The 21,762-nt window shown below is 44.4% G+C and overlaps 2 protein-coding genes across 8 annotated transcripts in view; one reads left to right on the top strand and one right to left on the bottom strand.

Annotated features, from left to right (window-relative positions):
* The window catches only part of SPG11 (SPG11 vesicle trafficking associated, spatacsin), a 42,059-nt gene extending 26,780 nt beyond the window's left edge, over positions 1–15,279 (top strand). For 2 of the 6 annotated variants that reach the window (XM_074880834.1, XM_074880833.1), the window contains 9 exons: positions 726–924; positions 2,006–2,143; positions 3,802–3,935; positions 4,537–4,644; positions 5,235–5,403; positions 6,149–6,237; positions 6,657–6,812; positions 7,264–7,415; positions 7,798–9,093. In XM_074880834.1, the coding sequence (XP_074736935.1) occupies positions 726–924; positions 2,006–2,143; positions 3,802–3,935; positions 4,537–4,644; positions 5,235–5,403; positions 6,149–6,237; positions 6,657–6,812; positions 7,264–7,415; positions 7,798–7,978 (1,326 nt within the window). In that variant the 3' untranslated portion in view covers positions 7,979–9,093. The other 4 variants (XR_012630468.1, XR_012630469.1, XM_074880835.1 and 1 more) reach the window with 4 other exon arrangements.
* On the bottom strand, positions 9,714–19,733 carry EIF3J (eukaryotic translation initiation factor 3 subunit J). Of its 2 annotated transcripts, none has more exons than XM_074880837.1 (8): positions 19,604–19,733; positions 19,425–19,525; positions 14,442–14,499; positions 14,100–14,191; positions 13,500–13,614; positions 12,339–12,497; positions 11,292–11,365; positions 9,714–10,732 (listed from the first exon to the last, which is right to left on the bottom strand). In XM_074880837.1, exons 1-8 carry the CDS (start codon positions 19,638–19,640, stop codon positions 10,601–10,603), a joined length of 768 nt encoding a protein of 255 aa, XP_074736938.1. In that variant the 5' UTR covers positions 19,641–19,733; the 3' UTR covers positions 9,714–10,600. The 2 variants fall into 2 exon arrangements, with proteins under 2 accessions (XP_074736938.1, XP_074736939.1); XM_074880838.1 differs by having other exon boundaries at positions 9,714–10,729.
* Between the last annotated feature and the right edge of the window lie 2,029 nt (positions 19,734–21,762).

Here is a 21,762-nt window from a genome sequence, read left to right as displayed (position 1 = left end):
TTCTTAGATTTTCCTACAGAATTTTTCTTGCCTCAGATATTCAGAGTGAGTGCTTTAGGTTTGAGCTACTAAGAAGTAGTCCTATGACTGGCTTGTTTCCTTTGATACCATCCTTATACTTCTTGCCTGAAGCTGGATGTCCATACTTTTGAATTAAGAGTTGATAATTTCTGAGGTACATTTTTTGATTTTTAAATTTGTAAAGTTGTAATATGTTAGGGCAGAGTATTTACAGAGCCTCATCAGCTCCTCTTCCAACTGTAGAAAATGTAAGAACTAGTATATCTTTTTCACTTAGAGTTTGTGGTATGTAGAGAAGAGGAAAAGGAACCTCATAAGTAAAACTTACGCAGTAAAACACAGTTCTTCCTTTGGGAGGAAATATTCCTGCCTTTCTTCTAGGTATTTTAAGTGTTAAGGTTTATATTGGGTTCAGGAAAGCATCTCTGTCCATGGCAGAGCTCTGTGAGTTAAACTTCAAATACAAAGTACTTACCTGCTATCCTGGTCTGGAGAACATGAGTACTGAAGATACAGAGGTGAAGGCACTGTTAACTGATACAAGGACAGATTATGTTTGCATTTTTTGAAAATGAGTTTTGTCTGCTTCTCCAGCACTCCCCTCTTGCATCAGCTCATTATTAAGATGTACTGCAGGTCAATATATGTTCCGGACTGGAATTTTTGCTGTGGAGAATCTTCTAAGTGTTATATGTGTTTCTTAGGAATTGAACTGCTCCTACAGTGAAATGTCAGCCCACGACCCTGAAAAAGTGCTTCGAGCAATTCTGTCCTCCCATCAGCCAGACAGATGCAGGAAAGCTCAGGCATTCATCACCACGCAGGGTCTCCAGCCTGAAACTGTGGCAGAGCTGGCGGCTGAAGAAATCATGCAGGAATTATTGGCATCTTCAGAAGGGAAAGGTAGTAAAGAGGCTTGCTCTTGTATTTTAGCCGGTTTGGTTTTTAGGTGTGGTATTTCTGTATCTGAAAAACAGTCCTTGCTCTGGAGATATCAGAGTGCTAATTATAGTCAGTAATGTTTGGGCAGCTCTTGTGTAAGGTTTGTAAACCTTGTATACCTTATATAAAGTTTTATACAAATGTTTATTTTTAGTTATTTTTGTGTCTAGTGTGGTGTTGCAGTAGTTAAGGTTTTATTTCCTATGGATGTAAATCTAATGGTTTTAAAAAAAAAAAAAAAAAAAGGGTTGTTTGGGTTTTTTAGTCATGATCTTTTCAGCCCCACATTATCTGACTTGGAAAGACTCATGTTCATGTCTTTCTGGCATGGCCAGAAGATTTTCCCTTTTTTTTTTCACTTTGTGAAATGAGGGATGTTCCTCAAAACAGCAGGAATTTACTGGGGGGACTTTTCTGTTTGAGTCACTTCTACTTTGCCACAACACTAACGACAGAGTTCCATGAGAAACAGCGAGCCATCAGATGGAGATTCGTGAGCCCAGGTGTGCTCTCCTCTGCTCCTCCTGTCTTCCACTCCGCCACCCCTTAGGCTTGCAGCTCCCTTGTACCGGTTCTCTTGGTTAGCTCAGAGGATTGGGTGCCCCTCCTTTGGAGGAGTCAACTCACCCAGCAGAAGACAAGTACAGAAGAGTTTTCTGTTGAGTTCATGAGTTGAACTGGTTCGTGGAAGAGTATGAATCAGAGCCACTGCAAGGGATGGGTTAGAACTGTGTCGTGTAAGGAAGAGGAAAATGTTTTTTTCAGCAGCAGCAGCAGCCTACTGGATTTGTGAAATTATAGGTGTAATTAGAGTAGCAGTATGCTTGTTCAGTAGGATTTCATTGGATTGAACTGGCAAAGAATTCTTAAATTTAAGGAGGAAGATCAAAAGTGTCTTTAGAATTGTAGTTTCAAGTCCCAAGTCAGTCTGGATGAAGTTATATTGGTTTGTTTGGACTTTTTTCTATTCACATAGCTGATCTCTCCTGAACAATTGGCACTGCTGACCTAACTCTCTCTCTCTCTCTCTCTGTGGGCACAGGACAGAAACAGGTTTGGAACCCTGCAGCTGAGGGTCAGGCATTCCTGCAGCTTGCGAAGCTCTGCCAGGATCATACATTGGTTGGCATGAAGCTGTTGGATAAAATTTCCTCTGTGCCGCATGGGGAACTGTCATGCAGTAAGTAAATGGCAAATAATCCTTGATGTAACAAGGGCATTGCTAAACATGGCACTGCCTGCTTCAACATCACATCACAAAGAGTAAAAGCAATGCGGATGGAAGCATTTACTACCCATCTCAAATTTGATATTAAATTAATAGATCTGGTATATGCACAGTAAATAAGCATGTTGCTTAAGTATTGCATCAGTTTACTTTCCAAACAAAATACAGAGGGGTTTTTTTGTGCCAATGGCTGGGAAGTACAGTCAGTGAGTTACCTGAACTTTTGTAGTTATATGTTGCAGGAGGGTATTATGACTTTCTTCATATTAATCACAATTAGAAATTGCTTTCTTGATCCCTTTGTTAAACGGACTTTCTAGATCTTTTGTTACTGAAGTCCATTCTACACTTTGCAGCTTTATGTACCATGGAGATGTTGTCACTGACTTTATTAACCATCAGTACCGTTTTGCCACTGCTAACCAGCAGTGGTAAACTGCTAGTTCAGACTGTTCTTAAAAAAGATTTATTGTGGACAGTTCACCTGTGAGGAAAACAAATGAGAGTAAGATTTTGGTGTGAGTTGTCTCGTGAGTATTAACATGGGCAGAACTTCCAGTGCTGTTTTGCCCAGAGTGGTGAGGAACGAGCAGCAGCAAAGGCATGGCTGAAGTTAAGGATGAAACTGTTCCGTTAGAATCCAGCTGTAATATTGGAAATTCAGAAAACCTTTGTGAGAAAATAAGTAATTAAAAATATCATGTTCCATGTAATCTTTATGTCCCTAACACATTTGTCCTGCTGTCAGATCTTAGCTTACCCCTTATTTTGTCAAGTTAAGTAATATAAGGATGACTATTAGTATTTTCATGTATGGCTGACTAAAGTAAGGACAAGAGTCTGAGGGAACAATGTTGGGAATTACCAAATTGTGCTGGAGGACTCTACCTCTCTTTGAATGGAGTCTCTGCTACAGCACCTTTTTACAGGTAGAGGTATAATTGGTTTGTTTCAAAATATGTTGTATAGGTTTATGACATTAACTGTGTTCTTTTAAAAATCTGCATTTTTAAATATGATGTGTACCACTTCATATACTGCTACTGTGCTGAAGTTAATTGCATGGTGCTGAGAGTAAGTCCCGGGACTCAACCGTGTCATGATTGCTTTACAGGATTGGGTCAGGCCTTCCACAGAAAATGGAGTATGCTAAGATGTGCTGGTTTAACTCATTTATTTAGTGTATGGAATTTATGAATGATTTTTCAAAGCCAGATGCAAAACTCATGGCCTGCCTTTTTCAGATGCAGAGCTGGCTGGTAATAGTGGAGTGCTGATGTGTTGTTATACATTTGTCAATCAGCTTTTGGTGGAGGAGGTTGGAAGTTTTGTGTGTGGAATAAAATAACGTCTCAGAAAATGATCCAGAAAACCCAGACTTCCCCACAGATTGAGCAGCCAGACTGAACGCGTGCTGTTATAGCAACTGCTACTTCTTAAAACTGCGTAGGACAGAACTGTAATAGCTCAACTTTCTAATCCAGTTCCGCTGTTTGTAACTGGAAGGGTTGTGTGTCCTCTGCAGAGACGTCTTTGCTTCTGGAGAGAGGCATAATAAATTAACTTCCTCAGCTGACTAACTGAAATACCTGAGCTCTTCTGTTCTTCAGTTACAGAATTGCTGATTTTGGCCCATAATTGCTTTAGTTTGACTTGCCACATGGAAGGGATCACCAGAGTCCTCCAAGCAGCCCGGCTTCTCACGGATGAACATTTGGCACCTAATGAAGAGTATGGGCTTGTGGTACGTGTCCTTGGTGCCGTCCGTGTTCATCCCGACGCTGTACAAAGGGCTCCACGTGCACTGGGGGAGCAGGGAGGGGCATGGGGTACAGCCTCTCCCCTCTTGTCAGCTTTGAAGCTCAAAGTGGGAGCTTGGTCTGATGCGTGCAGGTGATGATTTTTTATGTCACAGAGGCTCTTAGAAGACTTCCCTGGAAAAATAGAGGGGTAGATCGTGGAACGGTGAGGTGGCAACAGTGTGGTGAATCAGAATGGCAATGTCCAAGTTATTCAGCTCCGGGTGAAACGGGGTAGTTTGTCTCAGCGGGCCGTCACGTGTCTCTGAGTCCTGGAGTCTGGGACGTGCCCAGGGTAATGGTGACATTGCTAAAAGATTCACTGCGTATTTTTATTTGGTAAAATGGTGTCCTTTCACCTCGCAGTAAGAAAGATGCAGTAGGTTGGTTTAAAAATAAACCCTCCGTGGCTCTGAGGGAATGCACCTCACTGTGCCGTGTAGCGGTGTCAGTGAGCAGCCTTTTCCCCACCACAGCACCAATGCCGTCAGGGAGGGGTTTCTTTGCTCTGTTTTGAGCTTCGTACTTATACTGTTATTTCCACAGGTTCGTCTTCTCACTGGAATTGGCAGATACAATGAAATGACCTACATATTTGAACTGCTGCATGAGAAACACTATTTTGAAGTGCTCATGAGAAAGAAATTGGACCCGGTAAGTGGAGGGGGATAAAGGGGAGAAAACATTCAGAGAACTGTGTGGCTACATCAGAAACCAATATTTACACAACAAGGTGGAATTATCTGGGGATTTTAATTACTGGAGTGTAGGAAGTGTGAAGTCAAGTTTTGTAGTAATAAATTCTGGGCTTTATTCTGGTTTTAGTTTGGCTGATTTGTCTAATTAATTCAGTGCTGCAATGAGAGCAGTGTTGAAACTTCAGGCTTGAGAATGTCACTTAAGGGTTTTCATGTCCTGCTTTGGTTTTACTTCCAGTTAAGAGTTTCATGGGTTTTTAAAAATCATAAATATTTATAGCTTTCTTGTAACATAAATAGTTATAAACAAATGTCAGTTTTGACATTTGTATATAAATAAATAAATGGTGCTGGATTTTCTTACCTAACATAATGTAGTTAAGCACAATATTGCCATTATGTTTTAAAGTACCATGGAGAAACCTCAAAGAGTGTAATGATCACTTTTTGGAAAATTGTACCGCAACAGATTTGCTTGTGGGTACCAAAATGTGAATTAAGAAAAGGCTCTTCAGATCTTAATCTGGTACTCCTTCATCTGCCCAGAGCGGGACACTGAAGACAGCTCTGCTGGATTACATCAAGCGTTGTCGCCCCGGGGACAGCGAGAAGCACAACATGATAGCCCTCTGCTTCAGCATGTGCCGAGAAATTGGGGAGAATCACGAGGCTGCTGCCTGTATCCAGCTTAAACTCATCGACTCTCAGCCATGGGGTGAGTGGAAGCTGCAGAAACAAGCAGGTTTAAGAAGGAAGACACGATAGGTAAATGTAGTTTTGATTGCCTGGGTTGTCCTGGTAACATCCGTTAAACTTCCACTGTCTGGAAGGAGGGTCCTGTTTGCCTTGGGGTATTCTTGTACTTAGCAGCTTATCTGGCTGCTCTGGTATTTTTCAGAGTTGAGATTTTTGGCTCTTACCGTAACGTATGTTCCTGTGGTGCCATGCACGGGGGGAGGTAAGGACACACACATGCTGTCCTCACTTAATAGGATGTGAGACCGTGGTTTTTTATAGAGAGTGTATCTATAAAGTGTTGGGGTTTTATGTTTGTTAACATCTAAACTTGGTGAGTTCTGTGCAGCTGGGAGAACGCCGGGGAGCACACAGAGAGCTCGCTGCGGAGCAGTTAGCCAGGACCATCACAGCAGCTAAAACAGCAGCTGTGCCAGATGGTTTCTGAATTTATCTGGTGATAGTCAGTGCTTGCATCTACCACAAATGTAGGATTGGGATTTCCCTTCAGTTCTTGTGTCACTCGAATAGGTTCCAGCAATGGCTTTGGTCCGTTAACTGAACAGCCATTACTGTTTCTTTGCACTTTTTTAATACAAGATTTTTTGTCTTTTGTTGCTTTCTGAAACACCACTAGGGACAGATTTGGTACCAGGAGGTATTTCTGTAACTTGCTTTGTCACCTTTATAAATAATTGGTTATTCATTTTTTTTCCCCATTTCAGAGGAGTCTCTTCAGGATGTTGCAAACTTAAAGAAACTGCTGATGAAAGCTCTGACTCTCTTTATTGATGCAGCAGAAAGTTATTCCAAGGTAAAATGAGGTGGAATTGTATGACTGCTGTACAGCATTGGGAGCATCCAAGGAGTGAGCAGAGCTGCTCTCGGGAGGGTGTGCAGGATCCTGCCCCAGCAGAGGAATCTCCTGCTCTCTCAGCTCGGTGGCATCTAAAATTGGTTCCCCAGTTTTAGAGGGGTGACCATGAACTTAACTAGCAAGAATAGAGCGATACAAACTGTTCAAAAACTGGCGTGATTATGATGACATTTGTATTTGTGGTGAGTGAAGCTTCATTTAAAACTAATGGAACATGATCAATGATAAAACTGCAGTGATCTAAAAGATGAAATACTGGACAGCTCTGAACTCATTGTTGCTCTCAGGAATATTTTATTCCTTTCCTCTAGAAACATGCTTCAGAAGCTTGCATTTGTCTCTGATTTATTAAACAGGACTCCTGCGTCCGCCAGTCCTTGCGCTGCAGCCGGCTAACGAAGCTGATAACGCTCCAGCTGCACTTCCTCAACACTGGGCAGAGCACGATGCTGATCAACCTGAGCAGACAGAGCCTGATGGACTCCATCCTGTCCTTGCCTAGATTCTACCAGGTAAGCCTGGCTTCATCACCGGTTATTTTTTCTGAAAATGATTGAAACAGCAGGTACCTGTACACTCTGCTCCTGGGAGCGGAAGGCTCAGCTCTTCCACTGTTGTCCCTTGGTATTGCTGCAGGCGGGAGCAAGCTTGGAAACGTCAGTGCAGGCCTGAATCCACGCTAGAGCCCTCAAATCTAACAGACGGTGGTATTTGTAAATTCAGAAATAAGTGAGAAAAGGGCTTTCTGAAGAGAACAAATGACTGCCCTCTGACACCTTGTTTAGGGGTTAAGGAAAATTATTTGCAGCATTTTGTTACCCTTGTATTTCTCTGTAATACAGCTGCTCTCAAGAACAGCATCAAACAGAAGACCTAGAATATTTTAAGTATTCTAAATACAGGAATGTTTCTGTGCAAGAGTAAACTCCTGCTCAGTAATTCCAGCATCTGTTCTCCCTGCAGGCAGCTATTGTGGCTGAGGCTTACGAGTTTGTTCCAGACTGGGCTGAAGTTCTGTATCAACAAGTGATCACCAAGGGAGACTTCACTTACTTAGAAGAATTTAAACAACAAAGACCCCTGAAGCCCAGCCTATTTGAGGAGATTGCTAAGAAGTGAGTAGTTCCATGGTCAAATTGGAACTTTCTTTTCCACAGGCTGCTTTTAGAGGAGCTACTGCGTGTTTAACAGCATGTGGGTCTTAGTACTGTTAAAACCTTTTATGTGATAAAGTGTCGTACACAGACTGGAGACCTGTGTTCAGTTTCTTAAGCATATTGTGGAAATAGGCCTGGATCTACCAGTTTTATTGAGCTGGATAAATAGGGTGTGCCTTAGGGCTGGTCAGATCAAATCTCTTTAAAAATGAATTGAATGTCCATGTTGAGCACAACCTCTTTTTGAGAAAGACAGTTCTTGGAGTTCTACAGCAAGACAGTCTTAGAACCGGTGTCTGTGAGGCCTTTCTATTTCAATTACATGTACAATTATTTTCAGAGTTAAACAGCACCCACCTGCCGACGTTGCTCTGAAAAACCTGAAGAAATTGCTCACCTACTGTGAGGACATCTACACGTACTACAGGCTGGCTTACGATAACAAGTTCTACGATGTGGTAAACGCGCTCCTGAAGGATGCACAGACGGGCTGTTGCCTTAACGATCTGTTATCCAACTAGACCCCAGCCTCCAGGAAGCAGAGCCTGGCTCTGATGAGCCCCAGCACCACAGCTTCTTGCAGGGTTAGTACTCACCCTTTAGCAGATATTTTTATCAATTTTCTGCTTACAGTGATACCCTGCTCTGTCAAAGTTACTCCAGAAAACTGGTGGTGGTTGTAAATATTTAAAATGGTGAGACTGTGTTAACCTAAAATTGTTTTGTATAATAAATCTTACTGTTTACAAAATACTCAACTAACCAGCACATACAGGCAGGCACAGCTGATGAAGAACCACAGAGATCCAGCAGCCCTTTAAATTAGGGGTGTGGATGAGGGATCACCACAGGAATTGCATCTAAACCAACAACAGGCTGAAATGGAAGGTGCAGAATATCCAGTACACTGACAACAGAATAAGCAAAATTAGTAAACTCCTTGGGAAGTTTCAGCTATGCACTAGAATCATCTGTTCTGTGATTCCAGTCTGATTAGGCTGGGTTTGTTTTCTAGCTCAGTGATAAAGTGAGAGTCTTGTACAACTCTAAACAGCGTTATCTTAATTGGCTACTGTCCTGGAGTAAAAGAAGTAATCAAGTACAAACATATGCTTATGGTTATTAAATTTTAACTCCTTTCCTGCAGAGCTGGTTATGGAGACACAGCCAGCATGTTCTGCTGCTTCCACCTCTTGACAAGTTCACAAAATCGGATCTGATTTAACTGGGGAGGGGGACAGGACCTGGCCACGGCTTCAGGCAGAAGCCCAGTTTCAGCTTGGAGTCTGTACGCTCCCAAAATAAACACAGAGCTTCCAGCTAATGCCGAGAGCTTCCCTCCTGCCCAAAAAAGAGGGGTGGGGGGCTGACAGTTACAGACAGCTTTGAAGTAAAATTAAGCAATGACATCCTATCTAAACATTATCCTTAGAAAAATACACTTCCCACAGCAACCCCAGTAATCAGTAGAGAGATGCTGACTTGGATTTACAGCTTAAGAGTCCTGCTGCTTGCTGAACATTTTCACACCAGCAGCCGCTGCACGTGAGCAGTTATTTACACACAGAGCATTCTTGGTCACAGGTGTAGTGCAACTCACAGCTCCTTTGGTAAATAAAACATTTTATGTAGTGAGGATCGTGCCTGAGTGGAACCTGATTTAAAATTCCACTTCTAGTCAGTCTAAGGCCAAATGAGTCTGAGCTGGCTGCGATCAGTCTAAGGTAAATGATGGCAAGCAAGCTTTTAGCTTGAAGTTCCTGGCATGAAAGGAGAACGTCGAGCTCTCCTGAGAGCTACCAGCCCTGATCCCTGGGCACCGCTGACCCGGGGACAATCTGAATGAGGCTGGCCTGGCAGGAGCACCCGCATATCCCACCTGAGCACAGCAACAACACCTGCCCGGTCGAGTAAAACAACCCCTTCCACTGCCAAGGGACCCTGAAATAGTCCCAAGGCAAGTGCAAGTACAAGCACTGAGCTCAGCAGGCCTGGCAACAGGGAAGATTGAAGTTGGCCATGGAAGTACCTGGATTGCAGCAGTCCTGGAAGGCCTTTGTTGACCATCAGCATCTGTAAGAGTCTTACCATAAACAGCCATTTTAGAAATAAAGGAAATCCTGCCCCTCTAACACCAGTTAAGCTGCAAGTCAGAGCAAAGACAAGACCAAGCAACACATCTCAGTTTTGCAACTCCGCCACTTCAAGTATTTTTATGGTAAGATACTAAAAGAACTGGTCCAAAGGCAGCTGCAGTGAAGTCCTCAATAGTGATTTTTATTAAATTAGTTGCTTTATAAAACATTGCAGATGTTGTAATTGTTAACATAACAATTTGCCCAACTGTAGTAACTGTTGCAGTTTGCTAAGCAAGTTTTTTTTTTTTAAATGAAAGAAAATGGCTGAGTCGTGAAAAATCTACCACAACCCATGAGAGGCCAAAAGGAAGTCTTGTTTTTTTTACACTTAAACCAGGCAATTAACTGTTAAAGAATACCCAACCCATACAGCTGCATTAGTAGAAATTTAGGTGAATGGAAACTAAACTTCATACTCCAGACCCAAGTCATTTTTTTCAAAGAAGCAACTCTCACCTTGTTGTGACCCACCCCGTCAGTATCCCGAGCGGCGCGTTCCCCCGTGCAGTATCCTCACCCTGAAGTTAGCAGTTCCCCTTCACAATACACTGAAAACCTCAAGCTCTAACTTAAGACAAAGCAATTGTAATACTAAGTGCACACCATGCCCTTGCTGCAAACTGCTTCTGTTCATCAACCAGGTCCCCCGTGGGGGTACAGTTAAGGCCATGTCACTGAACTGTGCTGGTAATAGTACTTCGCCTCATTGAAATTCCTTTCCAATTTAGCAGCTGTTACTATAAAATCAAATAGCAACAGTGACCATTATCAGAATTTTGGGTTTTTTAACTGCAATTTACATAGCTTTTAAATGTCTTCATTCTAACCCCCGACCACAGACCAGGAAGGCCAGTGCTTCAGCACAGACCGTCAAGAGTTAAACCACCAGCACAGAGATACTGCAATTTTGATTGTAGCATTTGGCAGAATTTAAAGGAAGAAAAGTTGTGCTACATGTTTAAGGGATTATGGGCAACAGAAAGACAACAGAAGGGGAGATAAACGTCACATGAAGTCTTCAAAGTCTTGTACGTATTCTCCATCGTATCCTCCGTAATCAGCCAGGTCATCTTTCATAGTAGCCTTTAAACCACCTCCAGGAACAACACCTTTTTTCTTCTTTTTGGCTTTATTCTGCTTAAATAGGAAGAGCATGTTTACTTTAAAACCCACAGCAATTTGTTGTACTCAGATTAGAGTAACACCACACGTCTCTGGGTACGAGCACTCACATATGCACTTGCCTATGCACTTATTGCTCCTTTAGTTTGCATGACAGTGTAAAAATCCCAGTTATCTGCTATTCAAAAATCTCAAACTTTGGCAAAGATTTAAGTCACATCCATAGACTGGTTTTCTACTGACATTTAACTCTAAATGAGCTTCTGTCTTCAGGATATCCTCTGAGCCTTTTAACTCCATGACAGCACAAAATGGAACCAGGTTAACATGTAGGAAACATTTCTATAAATTAGTCAAGGTTTTGCCTGCGATCTCTAGATTCAATCAACTCCTGATCACCTCACACAGTAAAGAAGATTTAACGTTAAACCAGTCTCCAAGATTATAATTTAATCTCCTGCTACTACCTGTAATGAAATCAGCAGTTTGAGTCAGTGTTAAACCTATGGCCATTTTCCAGCCTGGCCCCCTTAGCAAGTACCATTATTGCTGCAGAAACACACAGAAATCTTACCTTTTCTTGTTTTTGTTTTTCACTGCATAGTACTGTCAAAGTATTTGTGATCTTTTTCAAATCATCAATTTCCACTACATCGGGGGGGAAAAAAAAATCCTCATCAATATTGTTCTTACAAGGCAGTTAATTAACATCAACATTCTCTAAAAACTAGAAGTAAACATGAGTAATAAGTATGGGTGATTACTTGATTTAAATCAGCAAAATACAGACAGGGTATTTCTGATCACAGTTACTATTTCAGGCAGACTGAGCGCAGCACAAGGTAAAACTTGCAAATTAAGGAGTCAGTGAACACAACAGTCTTAATGAGAAGGCACCTGAACAGTAAAACATATCAAAAGGAGCAGTGGCTTAACAATAATATTAACAATAAATGGTCGGAGCAGTTGCGAGTCCCTCACTCTGGAAGGCCTGGAGTCCATTTGAAGTACAAGCTGCCAGCTCCCATCAGCTCATGATCCCCGTATTTATACGGCACTAAAGAGCATCAAGTTACCCCTTCAGTGAAGGACAACGTGCGTACAGGATGGGAAAGGTCTCAAGCAATGCGCTCACCGAGTGCTTGAGCCCACCAGAGCAGTGGAACAAGACGAGGTTCAGATAGTTTTATCTCTATAGCTCCCTGCTGAATTCCAGAACAATTTATTTTGTGGTACCAGAATTACATAAACTCGATTTTATAACAGTTTCCTTACAAATGAGTTACTCAAGTTATCTGGCTCAGAGAATTTTTTACTGTTATTTTAGAAATGGTTTTAAGAAAAACAAGCAAGATTTAGATGAACATAAAAATTCACACTCTAAAGTGACCATCTTTAACTGACATGCAGAAAGAGTAACTCTTGTACAAGCACACGATCCGTAAAAACACTTGTGGGAATGGAATCGGATCCTAGTCAGCAAAACAAACAAGTACTTCATTTAGTATAAACTGCATCGATCAATCTGGATTTAATATTTACTATAACAGCATGTTTTCAACTTCAACTCCATCACAGTTTTGGGGGCAATGTATTCTAGGATGTCTTTCACTTAACTTACATGAAATACATACGTCTCGAACTAATGCTTCCAAAAAACTGGCATAATGTAATGATTTTTCATACTGTGTGATTTTCTCTTTTAGTAGTTTGCCAAATTCCGTAAAGTCATCTTTTGAAGAGGGATTCATGGCATCTATTCCACAAGTGTTATTTACACCTGCACAAAAAGACAGAGGTATTACAGGAAACATTAGCTGTGATCCCTCAACGATAACCCCAGAGGAATAAGTAACATTCACATTCAGTTCCTTCACCTCCACCGAAGCTTTACAAAGCCAAAGCCCAGGTTTACTCACTCAGCAAAGCCAACAGCCCCAGTTACTGGCCTGTACAGGGAGGTATTTTGCTGCAGAACTTAGTAATTTGAACCAGCTATTTCTAGAGCAACATGCACTACAGGAAGCCCTTTTCCCCTTAAATAAAGAATTCCTGTCTTGAGCTCCTAAGTGCAAAATGCAGTCAGTTCTTTGCAGCCGTGTTCAATGCACCCACCCTCCCCAAGGCACTGTACTCTCTCAGAAGGCTCAGAGCAGAATTTTCACTGAGTAATAAGCTGGGTAAGTCACTACCATCAAGGAAACACGCTTTCATGTTTGAAGGATGCTGCTGTGAATCAGGATCTTTGCTAGTTCCGTCGAAGCACAAAACCAGAACGATCTGCTCAAGCCTGCTTCGTCTAGGCCAGGGAACGAGCTCACCCCACTGACCTCACCGGCGTTCTCAACACCGGCCTCGTTGCACCAATCGCCTGAAGCAGCACTCGCACGAGTCACGCTGTGCCACGCTTGTCTACTGCATTAAACCCGTGTTGTGAAGCACCCCAGAACATTAAGACACAGCAATTCTTTCTTTTCACACACTCATCTTTTTACCAGAAGTACCGGTATATTGGGAAATTTAGTCAGCCATCTTTTTCCTATAACCACATGTTAAGAAAAAGCACCTTCTATTCTGAAGATGTTTTTGTGGTTCTTGCAATTAGTCCTTAGTGCCAGCAGACGCCTCCAGCAGTTTGAGTTTAAACCCCTCTCTCCTCTCAGTAACACAACCTGCACCTGCCCTGACAGACAAATCCTGCAGGGTCCCCCCACACCACACAGTTTTCTTTAGAGGACACAGCGCTTTCGTGCCTTGCTTGGCTTGGGCGCGACACACTTACCAAAGGTTTCTTTTGCTAACTCAAGGTCTGACTCCTCTTGTAATTTCTTTAGTCGTAGTTTGTCTGCTAACTGTTCTTCTGGTGTAAGTTCTTTATGTTCCTCTGGTGCCTCTAACTGAATTTAGAAGCATATATAGGGAGAACATTATATTTCTTCCCCTTGAGCAGAGATCAAGGGTATCACAAGAAATGGCGTTTTTTGCAGTGCCACCGCAATAGCTTACTTCTGCCTGAACTCAGCACACCTCAAGCGTGTACAAACCTGAAACCCATCCCACTGAAGTGTAACAATGCCACATTGTTTAAGAAATTGTTCATTTTACAAGAAGTGGGAAGAAACACCTTAGTTCTGAGTTTCACAACTGCATGTTTTATCATGCGGTGCATTGCAAAGGAAACAGAGATAAGCATTATTTCAGTAACTGATTAAATTACAGAGAAATTAAAGCTAACATCCCCCAGATGCTATTAAGTACAAGACTTAAGTTTGTTTTATCAGACCAGTCAAGATCTTTACAGGTCGTCTTCAACCTCACAAAAAAAAAAAAAATTAAACCTGCCCTCTAAATTTTATGGTACCCAGAAGAAATAAAGAGTTACCCTTTTTTTAAGCTCCTCCTGCTTTTTCTTCTGTAGCTTTTCTTTTTCTTTTATTTTTTCTGCTATTTTCTTTTTTTCTGAAACTTTTGGTTCTGCAAAACATTGAACAATACAGCTCTCAAGAGGTCATGATTTTTTTTCCCCAGCAACTATAGAAACACTAATCAAAGAGAAAGCCACAGCGCTCAATTACTGGAACCTGAACACAGAGTGAAAAGACAGGCTTTGTCAAAAACAAGACCAGGCCTATTAAGTGGGTTTGATTCTTCAGATACAATCAAGACAAAACCAGTGTCTGTTCTGACGTTGCCTGCAGAGCCACGTACGACTTTTAAGTCTCACCTTGTTTTATCTCCGTCTCCTTTACTTCCTCCTCTTCCTCCTCATCATCCCAGTTATCCTACAAAATAAGTTTTAATTATGATTCTTTTACAGATACTTTCTACTTGTGTAGGTTACAAATCAAAGAACAGCAGCTTACATATAACCTCTTTAAACACTCACATATCCATTAATCTTAGTGGGGTGAGGAAGTGGGGAGAGCTGTACACAAGGGCACGGCTTTTGGGAGATGACCAAGATGTTTCAGGACCCATTCTTACCATGAAAAAGGCAGCTTTTATTCAAAGGATCAGAAAACTCATGTCAATATACTTACAAAAGCAAAATTACAAACAGTCAAACCAATACCCACAGTAAAACATGAGTTTATTGTAATTTCTTGTATTACACACTACAAGATACTGGAATGTCACTGGGTGCACACACATAGCTTGGCTGACACCATTTTACACCAAAACACACTGTCACCAGCACCCAAACACACCAGTGTGCCCCTCTCCCCAGCCCAGACCTGCTGCTGACAACGCGCAGAGGACAAGGAAAGCGGCAGTGAGCAAGGGAATGCAGGAAGCCCAGCTTCAGGCAGGAACACCAACTTGGAACAGCCACAAGACCACGTTTTTGACCAAAACCCTCTGTTTTTAATCTAAGCAAAGGAGCTACCAAAGGACTCTTCCCACAAACAAATCCCTCAAATGTTCTCCAACAGCCACCACGTTCTCCAGCGGGCTCAGCTGCGGTGTTTGCAGTAACTGCCTCCAGTTTTCACCCTCAGCACATTCAAGATCCGTGGTGGTCCCCAGCCAGCGCTCACAGCCCTCCTTCCCTGCAGAGCCGCTGTCTCCCCAGCCTCACTGCCACCGGCCTGCACCCAGGGGGATGATCCACCGACCAAAACACTGCACAGTTCAACCCAGCACTGAGGAAGTTCCCTCTTCTGCAGAACCAACTCGCTGATGCCATTTGCAGACCCTGCCAGCAGCAATTCCGCAGTTTCTTCCCGACAGTTCCCTGGGTAAGGGTTATGGGAATATATATTCTCATCTTAACTCCAAATTCCAGCAGATGGCCTCTGTGTGGAAGTCAATGCTCTAAAACTGACCTGAAGCTCCATGCCGAGTACCACACAATGTACACACCAGAAGTTAAAGCCAAATCTCACAGGAATCTAATTTTAGTTACCTGATTCAACTTAACTCGTAACCTCAGGAGATTCCATTTGCCAAGACCTAGTTTACACAAAACTCACACCTACTGTCAGTACATCATCAGAGCTAAGCTTAAAAACCATAAATCCTGAATTTTGTGATTTCCACCTCACAACACTCATGTGAGCAGTCATGCAAGCTATTTATTAATTTCTAAGGGTTGTTACTGACATGGCAAAATGAAAGACATTGGTGGGAGAAATCGGTATTTCACTGCAATGTGTTGACCCAAGCAAGGAAGACACCCGAGTTCATCTACCAGCTCACGCAAGTTAATTGGCACTTGTAAGGGCTTCAGCTTCCCTTCCACATTCCAAGAAGCTGACTTGAATTTGGAGCAGCATTATTTTAGCTCCTATCTAATTAAGAGTTTTGTTACACCCACTTCTTAAATAGCTCTTTTCATTACTGCTGTATATAGCTTGCTGCCTTATCCCTTGTCCTGTCCCTCACAGATTTTAAAATCAAGTATTTTACAGTGCACAACCCCAGAGGAAGGGCGCCCTGCCCACGCTCTCGAGGGATCCAGGACTGAAGGGAACTCTGCGCGCCGTCAGTGTGTTTGGGATGCTGAACAGAGGGTACGTGGGCAAGGACTTCCACGTGAGGACAGATGCTCCTTGCCCACAGCAGACGCCGCCTGCGCGGGGACAGCACGCGACGGTGGGAGCGCCCTGGGCAAGGCAGCCTGCGGACATCCCCGGCCCAGCTGAGATGTGCAGCTCTCCCAGCTACACCCAACACTGTCTCACTCTTCAAGCTTTTTTTTCTTCCTTTTAAACAGCAATAGAACATGAGTAATAGATTAGGCAGGCTTTTTTTTTTTATTTTTTTACATTGGAGGAGTGGGGGGAGCATCCAAACATACACCTATTTCTGTGTTTTATAAATTCCAGTGAACTTTCTCAGAGGAAAAGAAAATTGTTTTAGTATCACTGGAAAGATACAGCACTAAGTAATTCGAAGAGGACATCTTTATTCCAGAATATATCCACTAAAGCAGCTTAAAACTTTGAAGTATTTCAACAATACTCATTTACACATACTTATCTAAAATAAGGTTACTGAAAACATCTTCCATTTCATGTAAATAAACTCCTAATGAGAGCAGCTCTCTTACGATTTCGTATGTTCCATCGGAGGTACCTTAAACACAGGATAATGCACATTATTCCCCCCAAAAACCAGAAGACACGATGGCAAAGTGACAGGTACTGTACATTTAGACTCCCAGCTAAAGCGGAACACTCTGCATCAGAGGGCAGTGGCAGTACCATGCCGAAGGCTGTCGCCTGGGGGATAAGAGGCACATTTCCCAGTTTTGGCTTTGCTAAGCACGGAATTGCCCAAGAGTAAATAGATGAAAATGCCTTGGCAGGAGGCCTGTCTTCTGGGAAACTTGTGTTCGGGGGAACACTGGAGAGGAGTTTTGTTACTGATGAAGGTGCTAATTTTAACCTGGGGAAGTCGAAGTTCCCTTAACAGTTACTTTAAGTTCATTCTAAAAAATCTTCCAAAATAAACTACAAAATCTGAATATATAAAACACATTCCAAAATGTGAAATATCAACCTTAAAACAAATAATTGTCAGAAAACACTTTGTGCTTCTATTTTAGACCATGTCATTCTTCTTACGCAGGTACTTCCCAGGGTGGACCCTTGCAAACAAGGAATCCAGAGCTGAAGCAACCACCTCCCAGGCTCAGTTCTGGGATCTTTAGTGTTTCTACAGGGAGAGCAAATCAAAGTAAAATATAACAGATTGCTTTGCTGGACCGGTCCTTCTCTCTAGATGCAGCTCCAGTACTAAAACCATACCCTTCAGAAAGAGTTAAGTATTTGCATTCTTACTACATGTGAGGAAACTTTGTTCCTTTATTAAAACAGCCCCAGAAAGCACAGGTGTCCTCAAGAGAATAACGCTAAGAGTCCAGTTCTCTGGACATTCCACCCTAGCTGAAAAGTTTCTCACTTTCAAAGGAAGGAGGAAAAGCAAAAAGCCAGCCTCATAGAGACAATGAGTCTAAGATACAGGTGTATATATACACACATACACATATATAAATTATATGTATGGTTACCTGCTAACCACACTCCTTACAAATGGCCGTAGCTACTGTATACAGAGATACCTTCACTTATTTCGCCTGCTGTAATGTGACAGCTGTGATAACTACAGGGTGTGGGTGTTATTACATTTAAGAAGGAAAATGGACAGTCTGTAAGTCACAAAAATTTGTTTGCTTTTTTGTTGGGTGGTTTTTTTTTTTTTTCCAAAGAGACTATGAACTACCTTTTTCATACTATTTATAGAAAGAATACCATCCTAAGCTCCAAGGACAACTGTGTCAGTATTTTTCAAAGATTCTGGTAACGCAGTCAGCAGCCTCAATAACCAACCCAACAAGTCCTCACCCTGCAAGCAGCACCAGAAAAAAGAGCTTCATACCTCTGACCCTACAACAACCAAGCCACCTCTAAGAGTCTATTACAGTAACTGAGCAGCTTGATTTGAAACAAAAACGCCTTTTTCAGTTGACCTATTTCCATTCCTTACATTCATCAAGCACTTCCCTGGTACCCTTGTACGTTCCCTGGTATCATTTTGCTGACTGTCTGTACGAACGCGGAGCAAACTGAGCTTTCCGTGGCATCTGCCACTCAGTCACCCCGGCTTGCTAAGGGGCAGCTGGAACTAAGTAGGAGAAAACCAGCTTTTAAGGAACATCTGCTTTCATAAGCATCAGAAATAAACGTCAGCACATTTTATTACCGATTCCATTCAGACATCACTTTGAAACACAGTAAAAATCCATTTCAAATAGTGCGTTAAGTAAGCATATTTTAAGTGATCCGGGCACTACCAAATCTGAAACTGCACAGTAAGGCTGCTGGACTTTCCAACTGTGGCAATGGGGCCTGGAGAGGAGGGGGTGGTGTGTGAAGAAATAGAAAAAAAAAAAAAGAGTGGAAAAGACATGCTGCCACAACACCCAAGTTTCTGGTCAACAGCAGAAGCAGGAATACAGCACCGTTTCCATTCAATCCCATCCTCACGTCTCACCCAGCATGCCACACTCAAAACTACGAATCTGAAAGGCTACAGAAAGCAAGGGGACACTAGCCGGCCACAGGAAAGCGCCCAGAAGCCTGGGCAAGCAGCTGGGAAGCAGCAGGTGGATCCCCCAAGGAGCAGGAGACGCCTCTTCAGGCTTGAGAAGCGTCTGTCTGTCTTCGTCTCCCCTGGCAGACTCAACGCAGGAGGAACGAACCTCGGGCAGAAACGCCCGCTCTGAGCAGGGATTAAGGGGCGCCGGGCAGAGACTGACTCGTTTTCCACTTGGCATTTTGACTCGTCATCTGTAACCGACCGCTGCCCTTTCGCGGCGCCGACACCCGGGAGTCGTTTCCACACAGGCCGAGACCCGCCCGGGCCGCCCCGGGAGACCCCCGCCGCCTCCCCGAGGGCCCGGCCCGGCCACGGGTGCTCCCCCTCGCCCCGGGCCAGCGCGTCACCACCGCAGACGCGTGAATCCAGCCGGCCCGACGAGTCCGACCCACCCGGCCGGAGGTTTCCTCCCCCACCGCCCCTGCCCCGGGCCGGGCCGCGCCGCCGCGGGCCCGCGTCCCCCACACACGCGGCACCATATGGCAGCGGCCCGCGGCGGGCCCGGCCCGCTCCCCGCCGCCCCCGCGCCCCGGCCGGCCGCTGAGGACCGGCCCCGTGGCCGCGCCACGCCGCGAGGACCCGGCGAGGGCCCGCCCGGCCGCACCTTCACGTCGTCCTCCTCATCCTCGCCGGCCCAGCGGTCCCCGGCCACTCCCGGCACCAGCCGCTTGGCCACCGGCTCCACCACTTCGAAGCTGTCGGCGTCTGTGGGGGGAGAGGAGAGTGGGTGAGCGCGGGCGAGCGGGTGGGGGACGCGGGCGGGGCGCGGCGGCCGCCACTTACCCCAAGAATCGGCCGCCTCCATCTCCGCCGCCGCCATCTTCCCCCGCCGAGCCGGCGCTCGCAGCAGGCACGGTGAGGCGGCCGCGCCAGAGCGGCCCCAGCCAGCGCCGCGCGCGGGGCACGCCGGGATAGCGGCGGACTCGCCGGCAGCACGCCCCGCCCATCCCGCCGAGCTCCGCCCACCGCGGGGCGGGGCGGACCCTGAGGGAGTGGCGGAGCCGCCATGACGGGAGGGGCTGCGCCATTGTCGTTTCCGCGCCCCGCGGCGCCCCTCGGGCCCGCCGCTCTGTCCGGGAGAGCCCCTTCCCCGCGGGCTCTGCCGGGCTGTGGCGGAGCGGCAGCTGCGGCGTGAGGGGAGCCGCCCCCGCGCTGCCTCGGCGCGTCGGAGCCGCCGGCTGAGCGCTCCCGCCAGGAGCGATGGCTCTGGCCAGGCGCCCTCACAGAGGCTGGTTTCCCTTCCTGCGGTTGAACGTGCCCGCGCAAGGGAATGAAGCAGGGAGTGTGCTGAACTACAGCGCTTGTTTCTGGGGACCGGTGTTTATTCCCTCTGAAGAGGGAATAAACCGTGTTACGGTAAGAATTTTTACGTGACAGTAGCCATGCCTATACTCGGCACGTGCTACTACTTCAAATCATAGGTAAGGTTAAACCAGTAACATTCCATACTGCCTAACTGCTCTGCACAAGGAAGCTGGTGATTTTCAAACACTCTTCTCGCGCCACTGTTGTACAAAGCCTTGGGGAGTCAGCCCCAAAGTGGAAAACTTTCCTCAGTAAAGACAAAGCTTGGGGCAGTCTGGGCTGATTGCTCACACCCTCTGCACATAGCAGGGATTTAATAGTCTTAACACCACCAAAAAAAATAGTCTTAAATAGTCTTAACACCACAAAAAATAGTCTTAAATAGTTAAACAGTCTAACACCACAAAAAAAAAGCATCTGCTTTGAGAAACTAGCCTCATACTTTGCCAGCTGACACTTCAGCAGCTGTCCCCATTCTGTTCTTGGTGGCTTAGGCTTCATCCTCTGATACTGCAGACAGGCTGATCTACAATGGTAAAAGAAACATCAAGTGTCATTCAGAAACTTGGTTTCTAGGTATCGATTCCTAAAAATACGCAAGAAACGGACACAAAAATGGAATATAAAGTAATAGACAAAGGGAAAATAAAGGGTTTTTTAAAAAGAGAAAATCCTATTAAAGTATCTATCAGGCAATTCATCTAGGAGTTACCCCTGTATCTGGTCTGAATTTATTCCCTTATCTTTCCTGCCATGTCTCCTTTTTTCCTTAGGGAAGAAAAAGCAAGCAGCACACTCTTTTGAAGATCCTTTACCCATTAAAAATATTAATGCATGAATCAAACAGAGCAAAAGGCAAAGGCTAGGAAAACACCCCAACTGTTGACCATTCAGCTTCCCTAGCTGACTTTCCTTCAGCTGACTCGGATTCTACTTTTCCTTTCTTAAAATGTCAGCAGTACTGATGAGTTAAATGCTTGCTGCTTTTCAGTCAGTCCAGAATTGCTTGATTCTATGAACGTGGCTATTTTAAAGTATTCTGGGATCTGTGTTATTTAATGATGTTTAGCAGTAATAACGTGAAGATTAGTATCATCCCACTAAGGTACCTTGACAGCATCTCTCTTAACTTGCTGAGGGACTTGCAAGTGCTGTCTCAAGAGCACGATTGTGTCATCTTGGATTTCTTCTTCCTAGAAGCATCGTGCTTCTGTTGCAACACAAATAATTTCTAATTGATGGATACATTGGAGACCGGACAAGAAGCAAGAGCCACAAATCCCGAAGTTTCACCTAGCAAGGCTTGTGTCTGCCTGGACACTGCTCTGCCTTCAGCTGTTTCCACTTCAGAGGACTTGGGGAGTGGGATGTGGAAGGGTTCATCCTCCGATACCGTTGTCTGAACATCGTTCACACTGACTGGACCTGTCAGCAAATAATCTAAATCATTGAATTGTGGAATGGTTTGGGTTGGAAGGGACCTTAAAGATCATCTAGTTCCACCTCCCCTGCCATGGGCAGGGACACCTTCCACTAGATCAGATTGTAATAATATACTTTGTTGGAAGAAGTAACCCCTGGTAGTGGGGGGAGGCTGTTGGGCGGCTGCATTCCCTCGCCTCTTGCAGTCCTGGAAA

The sequence above is a fragment of the Strix uralensis genome, chromosome 11 (assembly GCF_047716275.1).
Source record: "Strix uralensis isolate ZFMK-TIS-50842 chromosome 11, bStrUra1, whole genome shotgun sequence".
Classification (NCBI taxonomy): Eukaryota; Metazoa; Chordata; class Aves; order Strigiformes; family Strigidae; genus Strix; species Strix uralensis.
This window is presented reverse-complemented; position numbering and strand designations above follow the sequence as displayed.

What these genes read in the sequence shown, in the direction of transcription:
- EIF3J (XM_074880837.1), bottom strand. Translation starts at nt 19,640, where the DNA reads ATGGCGGCGGCGGAGATGGAGGCGGCCGATTCTTGGG. An exon ending in GGAGACGGAGATAAAACAAG is followed by an intron (nt 14,192 to 14,441) that starts GTGAGACTTAAA and finishes AATGTTTTGCAG; the next exon opens with AACCAAAAGTTTCAGAAAAA. An exon ending in AAAAACAAAAACAAGAAAAG is followed by an intron (nt 10,733 to 11,291) that starts GTAAGATTTCTG and finishes TTCCTATTTAAG; the next exon opens with CAGAATAAAGCCAAAAAGAA.